This window comes from Erigeron canadensis, chromosome 1, assembly GCF_010389155.1.
Source record: "Erigeron canadensis isolate Cc75 chromosome 1, C_canadensis_v1, whole genome shotgun sequence".
In the NCBI taxonomy this organism is placed as follows: domain Eukaryota; kingdom Viridiplantae; phylum Streptophyta; class Magnoliopsida; order Asterales; family Asteraceae; genus Erigeron; species Erigeron canadensis.
The window spans coordinates 59,819,317-59,832,448 of NC_057761.1; the positions used below are offsets into that span (position 1 = coordinate 59,819,317).

At 35.3% G+C, this 13,132-nt stretch overlaps 2 protein-coding genes across 2 annotated transcripts; both read left to right on the forward strand.

Moving 5' to 3' along the window:
• Positions 1-1,489: 1,489 nt before the first annotated feature.
• On the forward strand, positions 1,490-8,359 carry LOC122603270 (26S proteasome non-ATPase regulatory subunit 1 homolog A-like). Its single transcript, XM_043775941.1, has 13 exons — positions 1,490-1,711; positions 2,371-2,434; positions 3,066-3,171; positions 3,313-3,424; positions 3,726-3,894; positions 4,062-4,528; positions 4,879-5,014; positions 5,102-5,350; positions 5,426-5,646; positions 5,887-6,145; positions 6,558-6,790; positions 6,938-7,454; positions 7,711-8,359. Exons 1-13 carry the CDS (start codon positions 1,566-1,568, stop codon positions 8,044-8,046), a joined length of 3,015 nt encoding a protein of 1,004 aa, XP_043631876.1. The 5' UTR covers positions 1,490-1,565; the 3' UTR covers positions 8,047-8,359.
• Positions 8,360-10,356: 1,997 nt separating this feature from the next.
• Positions 10,357-12,632, forward strand: LOC122596442 (probable pectinesterase 29). Its single transcript, XM_043769022.1, has 5 exons — positions 10,357-10,610; positions 11,258-11,417; positions 11,523-11,735; positions 11,865-12,112; positions 12,458-12,632. The coding sequence occupies exons 1-5, from the start codon at positions 10,357-10,359 to the stop codon at positions 12,630-12,632; spliced, it is 1,050 nt and encodes a 349-aa protein (XP_043624957.1).
• The last annotated feature ends 500 nt before the right edge of the window (positions 12,633-13,132 follow it).

Here is a 13,132-nt window from a genome sequence, read left to right on the forward strand (position 1 = left end):
CATTTTAATGTATTTGATCTATTTTCAAGATTGGACCACTTCACAATAGTATAAAAATTAGTTTGTAACATATTTATTTTAGTTGACGACAACGACAACGATAACCATACCCAATCCCGACAAAAGTCGGGGTATGGGGGAGGTATGATGTAGACAGACCTTATCCCTACTCAAAGGTAGAGAGACTGCTTCCAGATCCACCGGAGTGGAAGGGACCTCCGGCCCAAAAGTAAAAAATAGGGTTAGATCCACCGTAGTGGAAGTCTTAACCGGATCTTGATATCAAACTCTCAATCTCAAACTCGATCCTACTATCCGGATCACAGATTCGGATCTTAGATCTGGAAAATTGTTACCGTTAGGGAGAGGGAGAGGATAGAGAGAGAGGTAAAAATATATTGTACACATAAAGGGGCTAAAAACATCAAAAAGGAAAAGATTAAGGGTCGAAAGTAACAAAAGTCAGGAGCATGCGATTACTAAATTAATACTCAGTAGCAGCAGGTCCCTTGTCAAATAAATTAAAAAAACACAAACTTTCATCCATATGTAATATATGCAGAAGAAGATGATGTATCGAAATGATATGCAGCTTTCAAAGTAAGCTATCAAAATCCAAAAAGTTCCAACCTTTTTATATTACATAAGCCACACTTCCCAAAAAAATAAAAAAAACACAAACTTCCATCATAAAAACTCACATTCAACAAAACCCTAAATCATTATCAGAAAAGGGAAACGATGACGACTGCGATGGTGAGCTCGGCCGGTGGTCTTTTGGCCGATGCTAAATGAACCACATCCATCTATTAAACTTCACGCTCTGTCTAATCTCAACACTTTTGTTGATTACTTCTGGCCCGAGATCTTTACCAGCCCCTTTGATGTGATCCCCCTTCTTTTTTTATTATTATTTATATATACTTTTAGTCTTTAAATAGGTTATAATATATATATGTAAATAAAAAAAAAAAGGGAAACGTGCTCAAGGGGTGACAAATTATTGGAGTACCCCTCACGTAAGTGTCACGTGGGGGGTTTAACAGAGAGAAAGTGACGGTCAAATAGTTAAAGGACCAAACGTGATTCTTAACTTTCTATAAAGGACTATCCTTAAGGTTTTCGGTTATAGAAGACGAAACATGACTATTTAGGTAAACCAAAAGGACAATTTATGTCATTAACTCTAAACAAAAATAAACATTTCCATAATTTTACTAAGAGTAATTTTACATGTTTATAAACTTTTTACAAATAAATTATTACAAACACAACTTTTATAAATTAAAACATCTTTAGGTATTGTATCTTTTTACCTGATTGGACCACCTTACACACCAAATATGATTTTAAAATATTTATTTTTAGTTAGTAAAAATATATACTGTAAACATAAAAGGGCTAAAAATAGCAAAAAAGAAAAAGTCAAGGATCGAAAGTAACAAAAGTCAGGAGCATACGATTACATAGATCAGTAGCAGCAGGTTGCCCCTTCTCAAAGAAATCAAAAACTTTCATCAATAAAAACTCAGATCCTAACAAAACCCTAAATCATTATCGGAAGAATGGCGACTGCAATGGTGAGCTCGGCCGGTGGTCTCTTGGCGATGCTAAATGAACCGCATCCGTCTCTTAAACTTCACGCTCTGTCTAATCTCAACACTTACGTTGATTACTTCTGGCCCGAGATTTCTACCAGCGTCCCTATGATGTAACCCCCCCCCCCTCTCTTTTTTATTTATTTATTATTCATATATACTTTTAGAGTTCAAATGTCTGAGTCTTTGTATCTATTATTCTGTTTTTAGGGTTTTGTTTTATTATTATGATAATTCTAATGTTATGTGATCTTGAGATGTTGTTGATTTTGTGTATATATATTATATTTTAAAATCTGTAATATATATATATATATATATATGTATTATGATTATTAGGGCTTTAATTGACAGATAGATGTACAATGTTTTATGTTTCTTATCTAATGGACAACCTCTTATATAAGGTTTCCGTAGAATTTGACGCTTGTGTATATTGCGGGTGTGCTGGTATAAGGCTTGGAATCCTACTAAAAGTACTTGATGCTGTTGTTATAACTACTTATTAGGGTATGATTGATTGGTTGGCGGTGCCGAGCGTGTGATAAAAAGTTCTAGTGTAATAGATGACGCTGACGAAAAGTAACTTGCTGTGAGAAATCAATAGAATTGTGTACACTTAGAGTTATAGGACATTGGGTTTGAACATTTGGTAGCCTCAAGATAATTAGTTGAACTTCATTCCATGTTAATCTATTAATTATTGTTTTTTTTTTTTTTAAAAAAATATTTTATTTCGTTGACTAATTTGACCTTTTTTTCTCCTTCCCAGAGAGAGTTTATACGAGGACGAAGAGTTTGCTCAAAGACAGTTGGCAGCCTTACTTGTTTCAAAGGTTGGATCTGTTTCTTGTTTATGCTGCTATATTATTTTTGAACTTTTTTTTTTTACAAACACATGTTGTGTGTTTGCCCTGTCTGTTGAACAATGATGTGGGTGTTTGCTGATTGTATCTCTATAGCATACACGTACAAAATATTTTAAGAGATAAAGAAATGGTGTATAGTTAGCTTTAAACGATAAGGCTCTATAGATAATGAGCTGAATCACACCAACAAATATGAAGAGCTTTTTGTCTCATTGGACCAACACAACTTGTACGATTTATAATATCAAGTTGCCCGGTCAAGATTGTTCTCTGGGACAATGTTGCGTCTAATTCGTCAAAGGGACTCGATTTAAAAGTCCAATTAATAGAACACTTAGCTCATATAATTGATAACTGTAGTTATGAACCCCTACTATATTTATATAACATGAATTAAGATCATTTTTCAAGAGAAATTAATGACGTTTTTTTTTATGTGCAAGTTATCACAATTAACTCTATTTCATATACTTCATTGGTGTCTTTCTCAAATTTATGTGCGTTACTAGAAGATCTTATGTACATTATAGAGTTTACAGGATATGCTTTTTAGTGTTTATAGTATTTATCAAAGCGGCTTCTGCCTTCTATTGTCTAGGTATTCTATTACTTGGGAGAGCTCAATGACTCTTTATCATATGCCCTTGGAGCTGGCAGTTTATTTGATGTTTCCGAGGATTCAGATTATGTTCATACTCTTCTAGGTAAGTTTTGACTCACAAATGCATTACAAAATGCTCTTGAACACTTTGACTTGGTATTAGTTTTACATTAAAATGTTTGCGTACAAAACTATGTTTGGTGTGGATTTGTAATCTCTTTTCACATGATGTATTTTACACCAGCCAAAGCTATTGATGAGTATGCAACTTTGAGGATGAAGGCAGCAGAGTCGAAGGAAGAAACTTCAGATGTGGACCCTAGGCTAGAAGCTATTGTTGAGAGAATGCTTGATAAGTATGTCTGCTATTATTCTTTATTTAGTTCTGGCTTCCCTATTCTGACAAGTCCTGAGCAAATAGTTGAATTATAGTAATTCATTACAAGACAAACTAGTTGATCTCAATCTCATAAGTATTAGGCTATTCTCTTATGACCTATATGTGGGAAATAGTTGCATCTTATCACCAAATTATAATTAACATCTGGCCTGGGCCCTTATAAGTCTAACATATATTCTCTCTGTATATCTTCTCATTAACATCTGGCCTGGGCCCTTATAAGTCTAACATATATTCTCTCTGTATATCTTCTCAAGGTGCATAAATGATGGAAAGTATCAACAAGCGATAGGAATGGCAATTGAATGTCGAAGGTTGGATAAACTTAAGGAAGCAATCACGAACAGTGATAATGTTCATGGAACTTTGTCATATTGCATGAATGTCTCTCATGCTTTTGTCAATCGAAGAGAATATCGCCGTGAGGTAATAATATTATAACACATAAGAATTTCTTCTGTTCTCTTGTTGTACCCTCTCCAGCTAGTGTCATGGTTCACTTTTCTTTTCAATCATACCAATATTATTTTATATGTATAGCACATTCATTCCAGCTTTCATGTACTTTATTAATGCAATTGGATCGTCTGTAGGTTCTTCTTCTTCTGGTCAAAGTATACCAAGATTTGGCGTCTCCAGATTACCTAAATATATGTCAATGCCTAATGTTTCTCGATCAACCTGAGGGTGTTGCAAGCGTATTGGAGAAACTTTTGCGATCTGATAACAAGGATGATGCGTCTATGGCTTTTCAAATTGCTTTTGATCTCATCGAAAATGAGCATCAAGCGTTTCTTTTGAGTGTGAGAGATAGACTCTCAAGTCCCAAGTTGAAACCCGAACTGCCAGTAGCCACAGAGACTGATACTGCTCAAAGTGGAAATCCATCAGGGTCAGAGGACACTCAGATGGCTGATGAAACCCAAACATCTACCGTTCGTGTGCCAGAATCTGACCCTGCTGAAGTGACCTATGCTGAGAGGCTGGCCAAAATGAAAGGGATTTTGACCGGGGAAACTTCAATACAGTTGACTCTTCAGTTTCTCTACAGTCATAACAAGTGAGGAACTTTTTTCTTCTAGTAGTGTTGTTTAGATCTATTTTGGCAGGTTGGGTTATGAGTTGAGGTGGGTCGTATCAGATAAATTTACTTGAAACACTTGTTCTTTTTGTATATAATTTGTGTGTCATGTAGTCATAGTTCTATGGTTATAGTGATTTAAGAGTTTTTATCCGTCAAGATACACTTTGGGTGACTTTCAACCTGATTAATTTAAAGTTAAGTTTTTGTGATTATACCTGGTTATTCCTTATAAAACATTGTCCGAGTCACCTTTTTTTTTTTTTCTAGTTTAGATTTTGGTGTTGTTAATTATGGAAAAGATTATTAATGTCCCTATCTTTAAATAGGTCTGATCTACTTATTCTGAAGACTATAAAGCAATCGATTGAGATGAGGAACAGCGTTTGTCACAGTGCTACGATATATGCGAATGCACTTATGCATGCTGGAACTACAGTTGATACATTTTTAAGAGAGAATTTGGTAGACATCTTTTTAATTTCACTCCTATTATAAACTGCTATCAACACTTTGTTGGTGATTCTAAACCTTTCTCATGTATGATTTCAGGACTGGCTGAGCAGGGCCACTAACTGGGCGAAATTCAGTGCAACAGCCGGGCTTGGTGTTATTCACCGAGGCCATCTGCAGCAAGGAAGATCACTGATGGCTCCTTATCTTCCTCAGATTGGGTCTGGTGGTGGGGGTAGTCCCTATTCTGAAGGTGGTGCCCTCTATGCCCTGGGTTTGATTCATGCAAATCATGGAGAAGGCATCAAACAGTTTCTGAGGGATAGCCTACGCAGTACTAATGTTGAGGTGATTTTTTTTAACCAAAATAGTGTGAATTTATAGGGATTATAGTTATATTGACTTGTATACTGTTTGTTGCAGGTTGTTCAACACGGTGCTTGCTTAGGTCTTGGTCTGTCGGCTCTTGGGACTGCTGATGAAGAGATTTATGATGAGATAAAGAGCGTTCTTTACACTGATAGTGCTGTGGCGGGTGAAGGCGCAGGTATTAGTATGGGTCTGCTGATGGTTGGAACTGCAAGTGAGAAGGCAGCAGAGATGCTGGTGTATGCTCATGAGACACAACATGAGAAGATTATAAGGTAAAACGTGTCGGTTGTCTTGTGTTGGTCAAAACAGGATGGAGTGGTTGGTCCACAGAGTTATTTAGAAACAGTTTGAAAAACTCTACGTGCTAATTAATATGGAAGAAGCTTTTTTCTACAATGATAATCCACATCTGAGATTAAATTTATTTAAAGCACTATCAAGATGAACTTAGTTATACATAAATGCGTGGGAATTGCTAGCATTTACATTTTAAATTAAATCTTGATGCGCAGGGGGTTATCATTAGGTATTGCTCTCACAGTGTACGGGAGAGAAGAAGAAGCAGATACCTTAATTGAACAAATGACCCGGGATCAAGATCCCATACTACGTTATGGTGGCATGTATGCATTAGGATTAGCGTACAGTGGGACAGCAAATAACAAGGCAATTGGTAAATTACTTCACTCTGCTGTATCAGATGTGAGTGATGATGTCAGGAGGACTGCTGTTTTAGCCCTTGGATTTGTCATGTACTCTGAGCCCGAACAGGTGAATACTATTTCTATAAACCTAAGTCCGCATCAGTCCATCAGTATTATGAATTTGATAATTTCTAATTGGATTGCTCTTCAGTCTCTTGTCATTGTCATTTGTTTTGGTGCATGTTGTTTGCATCTACAGTAGAGGTGGCAAAATGTGGGCGGGTTTATGTGAAAATGGGTAAGTTTTGGTAGCAGGATTGACCCTACTCTTAACGCTTGTGGAAAAATTAAATTTTAATAATTCTTCAGTGTCTAACTTGATTACAAGGTTTGTAGTGTTCCTGTAACCATTTATAAATAAAATGACGTTTTTATGCCTTAAAGTTGCACTTTCCATGACTTGTCCTTTGTGAACCATTTGACTCATTTTCTATGCTACATATTTATTCATCTAACTCATGTGTTGTTCTTTACTGCAGATGCCTCGTATGGTCTCCTTGCTGTCCGAGTCTTATAACCCGCATGTGCGCTATGGGGCAGCTATGGCTGTGGGGATATCTTGTGCGGGTACGGGATTAAGTGAGGCCATATCTTTGTTGGAACCTCTGACATCTGATGTAACTGACTTTGTGCGTCAAGGTGCTCTAATCTCAATGGCTATGGTCCTGATCCAAATAAGTGAAGCGAGTGACTCCCGTGTAGGGGCGTTCAGGTTATTTTCCTATCCATTTGTTCTAGTTTATCTGTTTGAACCAATTTGACGATCTGTATCAGATTAGTAAAAGTTGCCATTCATATTATATTTATCTTGCTTTTGCTATTCTCTCTACTTTCTTCATGTGCTTTTAACTTCTAACAGGCGCCAATTGGAGAAAATAATATTGGATAAACATGAAGATACCATGTCTAAGATGGGTGCAATTTTAGCGTCTGGAATCTTAGATGCTGGTGGAAGAAATGTTACTATTAGGCTGCTTTCGAAGACAAAACATGACAAGATGACTGCTGTAATTGGGCTTGCTGTTTTTAGCCAGTTTTGGTACTGGTATCCACTGATATACTTTATTAGCCTTGCTTTTTCCCCCACAGCTTTAATTGGGCTCAATTATGACCTGAAAGTGCCTAGATTTGAGTTCTTGTCGAATGCAAAACCTTCCTTGTTTGAGTACCCTCGTCCTACAACCGTACCGACAGCCACATCAGCTGTGAAACTTCCAACCGCTGTTTTGTCCACATCAGCAAGAGCTAAAGCTAGAGCTAGCAAGAAGGAAGCGGAAAAAGCTAATGCCGAGAAGTTACCTGGTGGTGACACAGCTGCTGCCTCTGGTTCTGGCAAGGGAAAAGCTTCTGCTGAGAAGGATGCAGATTCGATGCAGGTATCTCTTATTGGTCCCTTTTTTTTTTTTTTTTTAAGTAGATTTCAAATTCACCACTTTTAGAGGTGGTAGTGTGACTTTTAACCTCTACCATTTATCCTTGAATCCGTTTCATGGATATGACTTTTTTGAGATGCAACACAATTATTCGACTCTGCAGGATTAAAAGCTATTAGTTTGTTTGCATCTGAATGTATGAAAAATGGTACTTGGCTACAATTCTTACTATTGTTTTTGCTTTTTATGCATCTGACAGGTGGATAGTCCTGCTGGAGAGAAGGAAAAGAAAGCTGAACCTGAACCAACTTTCCAGATTTTAACAAATCCTGCAAGAGTGGTTCCTGCTCAGGAGAAGTATATTAAATTCATGGAAGACAGTAGATATGCTCCAGTGAAAGCAGCTGCGTCTGGTTTTGTCCTATTAAAAGACCTTCGCCCAACTGAACCAGAAGTTTTGGCCCTAACAGATGCGCCCACATCAACCGCATCCACCGCTGCAGGTGCAACCACAGCTGCACAACCCGGGTCTACTGCAGCTATGGCTGTGGATGATGAGCCTCAACCACCCCAGCCCTTTGAATACAGCTCTTGATTAAGCCGAGTCGAGTTAAGTTGGTTTATTTGTCATTGTGATTGATGCATGCGCTGATCTGGTCTGATTCTACACGCTTGCATCCTGTGAGGCGACACCGGATTGGAAGCTTACCTATTTTCTGTCTGTCTGGTCTGTAGGCTACAATCTTGTGTTAAGACTAGTATGATTTTAAGGTCGGATGACAACTAGATTTGATTGTTTGTTTGTTTAGTTTATCATCTACCGTGTATTTATATGAAAGGAATTTATCGGCTGAACTATTTGCGGAACTAAGATAGTTTTTAGTATGAAACTGAACTTGGATCTCAAACTGACCATACTTTGTTTTTACACTACTTGATGCGTGCACGGATGGTAGAAATGTTAATAGACATGTTGGGAACAATCAGTGCAACAATAAAGCCAATATAACAAATAATAATGTAAAACTATATAAAAACACAGATTTACTTGGTTTGGTCCATTGAGCCTAATTAATAGTTCTATTATTCTAGACTCTATTATATAGGTGTAAAGATGATTAAAAAATATTTAGGATTATAAAAATGAGTGTTATTCTTGACTCATTTTAAAGTAAAGTAAATATGAGATCCAGTTATTCGTTTTTCAAATCTAACTTATAACTTTGCTTTACTATACAGTTTCAATTTCGATTAATTTTCTGGTTGAACTTTATATTTTAACCTTAATCAATTAGGACTACTCAATTATTTCTAGCTCCAGCTATATTTTAACTAATATTACAGTTCATATCTAAACAATCTTTATATGTTAAGAGCATTAAGTATGGTTAAGAAACGACTGTTTAGTTAGAGCACGAAAGTAATGGTTGTTGGATGAACAAGGTGGAAGATTGACTCCCTTATATTCTACTAGGACCATATTTGATAGGTTTCTACTCACCTAAGCTGCCCATTTCATCTCTTTCAACTTATCAGGTTGCTTTTAGTTTTTAAGCTGAAATTTAGTATACAAGAGAAAAACGTAATAGAGCTTGAGAGGACCTGGGTCAAGCGAATGTTGCTGCATTTAAGAACATGAGATTTCATAAATTTTATCCTGTTGCCGCGCCCGATACCCCAAATATCACAAGTGTCACGATATGAATGTATCATTTTTCCATTCGTTTTACAAAAGAATCCCATTGTTTTCACGTATTTTCCGACGGATGAAACCCTAGCAGGATGTCATTATAGCATAGGTGGCAATTCAAGTCGGTTTATGGATGAGCTGGTAGATTCGTATCTCATGTTGTTTATAGCGGGTCACTTGGATAAATTTTGAGAAATATAGTTTTAGAAAGCATATTGAACAGATTAATTTGTTTAATTCAAGACAAGAAAGGAAAAAGGGTTTGTGGGTTGGCAGGGCCGATTATTACGATTAATCTTTCATGGTCCATCTTTCTTCTATATATCTTTTATTAAGTTATTATTTATTTAAGGGCATTTCAGAAATTTGGCTTGCATATGGTGCATTTTGTTTGTAAATGAGATCGATCAATAATAATAAGTGACTATTAGATAAAAGAAAAGGTGGGAGCATTTCTTTTTCATTTTTATTTTGAACGATTCTCTAAAAAGATGATTAAGTGATACTTTCACATCTATAGGTTTTATACATGTAAATGAGAGTGTTGTGATTTTCGGTTTTTCCCTTTTTCTAAGTAGGTTCTTGGATTTAAATTTTTAATAATGGATTAAATTATCAAAAATACGTATTCTTAGAAGAACATAATGGATCCTAGATACCTATACGGGTAGACAAGTGAATGTTACTTGGAGACTTGACACTATATCATGTTTCTTTGAGATAACTCGCAAATAAAATAAAAAATACAAACGAAACTTCATTCTTTTAATTGAATAGCGTATAATGTAGTACATTAGTCCCAAATACATTGTTTGGGCGAAAAAAAAAGCCCATAAAATGAAAAATGAGATATTTGAAAAGCCCAATGCACAAACAAAATTGTCCACGAGCCTTTTTCCTAGCTAGTTGATATTCATACGCTAAATATAACAAGTATTTTACTCATGATACAAAAAGATATTGTGTTTAATTAAACCAGTAACAACAATTTAAATAAGGCTAATATCTACTAATAAGGAATTAAAATATTTTCATCTGCCAAAGTTCTCCATAAAATCAATTCAAAACCAGAAATTAATCGTTGATTATTCACTTAACATTTATAAAACCTTCGTGATTTCCAATCATACACACAATTCACATTCATCATTATCATCTTGTTCTTTTTATGTCCAAATAAATCTTGGACACACTTTCTAAGTACATCCCATGAACATGGCTATTCTTGAAACATTAGTCCTTGTTTTCTTTTTGTTCTTCTTGGGTAGTACATCATCAACAGAAGATGGTGGTAGTGGTGGCGGCGGCGATCAAAAATTGAAGTCTTGGAGTGGCGGTGGTGGGGCATCGTATCAAACGATCGTTGTTGATCAATCGGGAAACTACACAAGCATTCAGTCAGCCATTGATGCCGTTCCTTCTAATAACATGCAATGGATTTGTATTCGCGTTAAGGCTGGCACTTACAAGTAATTCTTCTCTCCAACTTTTGTACATATTTTACTTCTTTTATTTATTATTATTTACTTTTTTTTTTTTTATGAACTTGTAAAACATGTGCCGTCATCCTTAAGAAAAACCCTACGTATGGTATAGTTAATAGATAAATGTTCAGAATTGAAGTTATCCCATTTTAAACAAATAATTAATTGTATATATCAAATCAGCATGTCTGTTACGAAACCGGCCTTCTGATGAAAATTAAACATAGATAGATAGAGTTTTAGGTTACTTTTAACTCCTTCACTTTTTGTTAGAAAGAAAATATGTATAGCAGTAATTTTCGACTATAATTGTTTTTTTTAAAAGACTTGGTCAATTGACTAGTGTCCATTTTCCTTGCTTTCTTTATTACAAACTAATTCATCACCAAATAAATTCTGTTTTATTATATTTTTATAATATTCTTCTTGTTCTTTTGGGCATTTTTAACAATCACAAAATATAGCAAATCGACCATGCCGCGTTTTAATTCCAGCATCTTCTTCTTTTAATTTAGGAGTGTACATATATGGTTAGTTTATTATTATGATTTTTTTTAAATGGAAGATGACCCGGCCAGCTTATACGAGTAGTTTTTAACAAATTGTTTTTTTTTTTTTTTTTGGGTACGTAGTGAACAAGTGAAAATAAGGTATGATAAAACAATGATATATCTAAAAGGAGATGGAAAAAGGAAAACGTACGTTGTTTGGGGCTCCAATTCCTCAATCGAAACCGATGCAACCTTTACTTCTGAAGCTGATGACGTGGTTGTCAAAAGCATGACTTTCATTGTAAGTACACACACACATATATAGACCTGACCTCTATTATTAAAATTCATTCGTAAATAAGAGACATCGTGATTAACTTAATTTTTGTTTTTATTATGATATCAGAATTCTTACAACTACCCGTTGTCAACCAACAAAAACCGCATAATGCCGGCTCTGGCTGCAAAGATATCCGGCGACAAAGTAGCCTTTTACCGTGTTGGTTTCATGGGGGTTCAAGATACGTTGTGGGATGTTGCCGGTAGACATTACTTTAAGCTGTGCTCCATAAGGGGTGCAGTTGATTTCATCATGGGTTCCGGTCAATCTATATATGAGGTAATTAAACTATACTTAATATTAATATGCATATTCACAAACATATATTATCTTCCATTAAGAAAAAAACAAATGTCATCTTTTAAACATAACATAATTAATTAAATAGTTATGTTTGATATTTTGTAGAGGTGTACTGTATCGGTGATAGCAGGATTTTTAAATGGTCAACCCGGGTTCATCACGGCCCAATCAAGAAGCGGTGCTAGTGAACCTAACGGGTTTGTGTTCAAAGATTGTAATGTGATCGGAAATGGAACGGCGTATTTGGGAAGACCGTGGCGTGGCTATGCTCGGGTTCTGTTTTATAATTCCTCCCTATCAAACATTGTTGTGCCTGAAGGATGGCATTATGGCACCTTTGTCACTAACACAATGTATGATCTCCAGCTTCTCTTTTCGGGTCATTTTTTATCAAACCTTTTGCGTCTCATTTTAACAGTCTACATTTGACTAACCTTACGTTTTTATTTTTTCAAAGATCATATTATTGCTTCTTTTATAAGTTGAAAAAATGACATTTTTATTCTTAAAAGTGTTCAAATTAAGTTGCTTTTAAAAACTAAAATCATATGTTGTGTCTAATGATTAAGAGTAGTGTTATTGGAATTCATCAAATTATATTTGAAAGTAGATGGTTAAAATGGAACAAACCAAAATAAAGATAATAGACACTTATAATGGTATACATAATAACTTTTTTTATTTTATTTGATGGACAGGAACGATTTGGTGTTTGCCGAGGATGAATGTCGTGGTGGAGGATCGAATACGTCGGGAAGAGTAGGGTGGGAAAGGAGGTTGAGCAAGGAAGAGATAGGAAGGTTAACAAGCTTGTCGTACATTGATGAAGAAGGTTGGATTAGAAATCAAGCATTTAATATGTTGTCTTATTAATTTCTAGTTTACTTCTTTTCAGTCTTGCATTACTATTTTTTTTATCTTTATTTTCTGTTGCTTCTTTATTTATTGAGAGTTATATTTTTGGTACCTCAGCAGCTTTTGCACTTTTAGTCTTTAACTCGAAAAAATTCAGCTTTCATATCTGAAGTTTTGTGTTTTTTTCGGTTTTAGTACACGTTCATACGACGTTAATTTTTGCCGTTAACGCCCTCACCTGATAAACACTTGAGGGGTATTTTAGTCTTTTGACCCCTCTTTTTTTGAGAAAATTACACTTTTGATACCTGAAGTTGTCATTTTTTCACTTTTGGTACCTCAAGTAGACAACATATTTTTATTACACTCTCCAATTTTTATCTCACACATTAGCATCTATCAAACAACACACACTCAAAAATCAACATACATTGCAATCACTCATATATCCATGTATACCTATATCTCTATACCATACAAAATCCAATACATAAACATCCGTAAATAAATTCAAATCT

Coding starts and splice junctions, on each gene's coding strand:
- LOC122603270 (XM_043775941.1), top strand. CDS start 1,566: ATGGCGACTGCAATGGTGAGCTCGGCCGGTGGTCTCTTGGCGATGCTA. Junction 3,172..3,312: donor TTATGTTCATACTCTTCTAG/GTAAGTTTTGAC, acceptor ATTTTACACCAG/CCAAAGCTATTGATGAGTAT. Junction 3,895..4,061: donor GAAGAGAATATCGCCGTGAG/GTAATAATATTA, acceptor GATCGTCTGTAG/GTTCTTCTTCTTCTGGTCAA.
- LOC122596442 (XM_043769022.1), top strand. CDS start 10,357: ATGGCTATTCTTGAAACATTAGTCCTTGTTTTCTTTTTGTTCTTCTTG. Junction 10,611..11,257: donor GTTAAGGCTGGCACTTACAA/GTAATTCTTCTC, acceptor TTGGGTACGTAG/TGAACAAGTGAAAATAAGGT. Junction 11,736..11,864: donor CCGGTCAATCTATATATGAG/GTAATTAAACTA, acceptor GATATTTTGTAG/AGGTGTACTGTATCGGTGAT.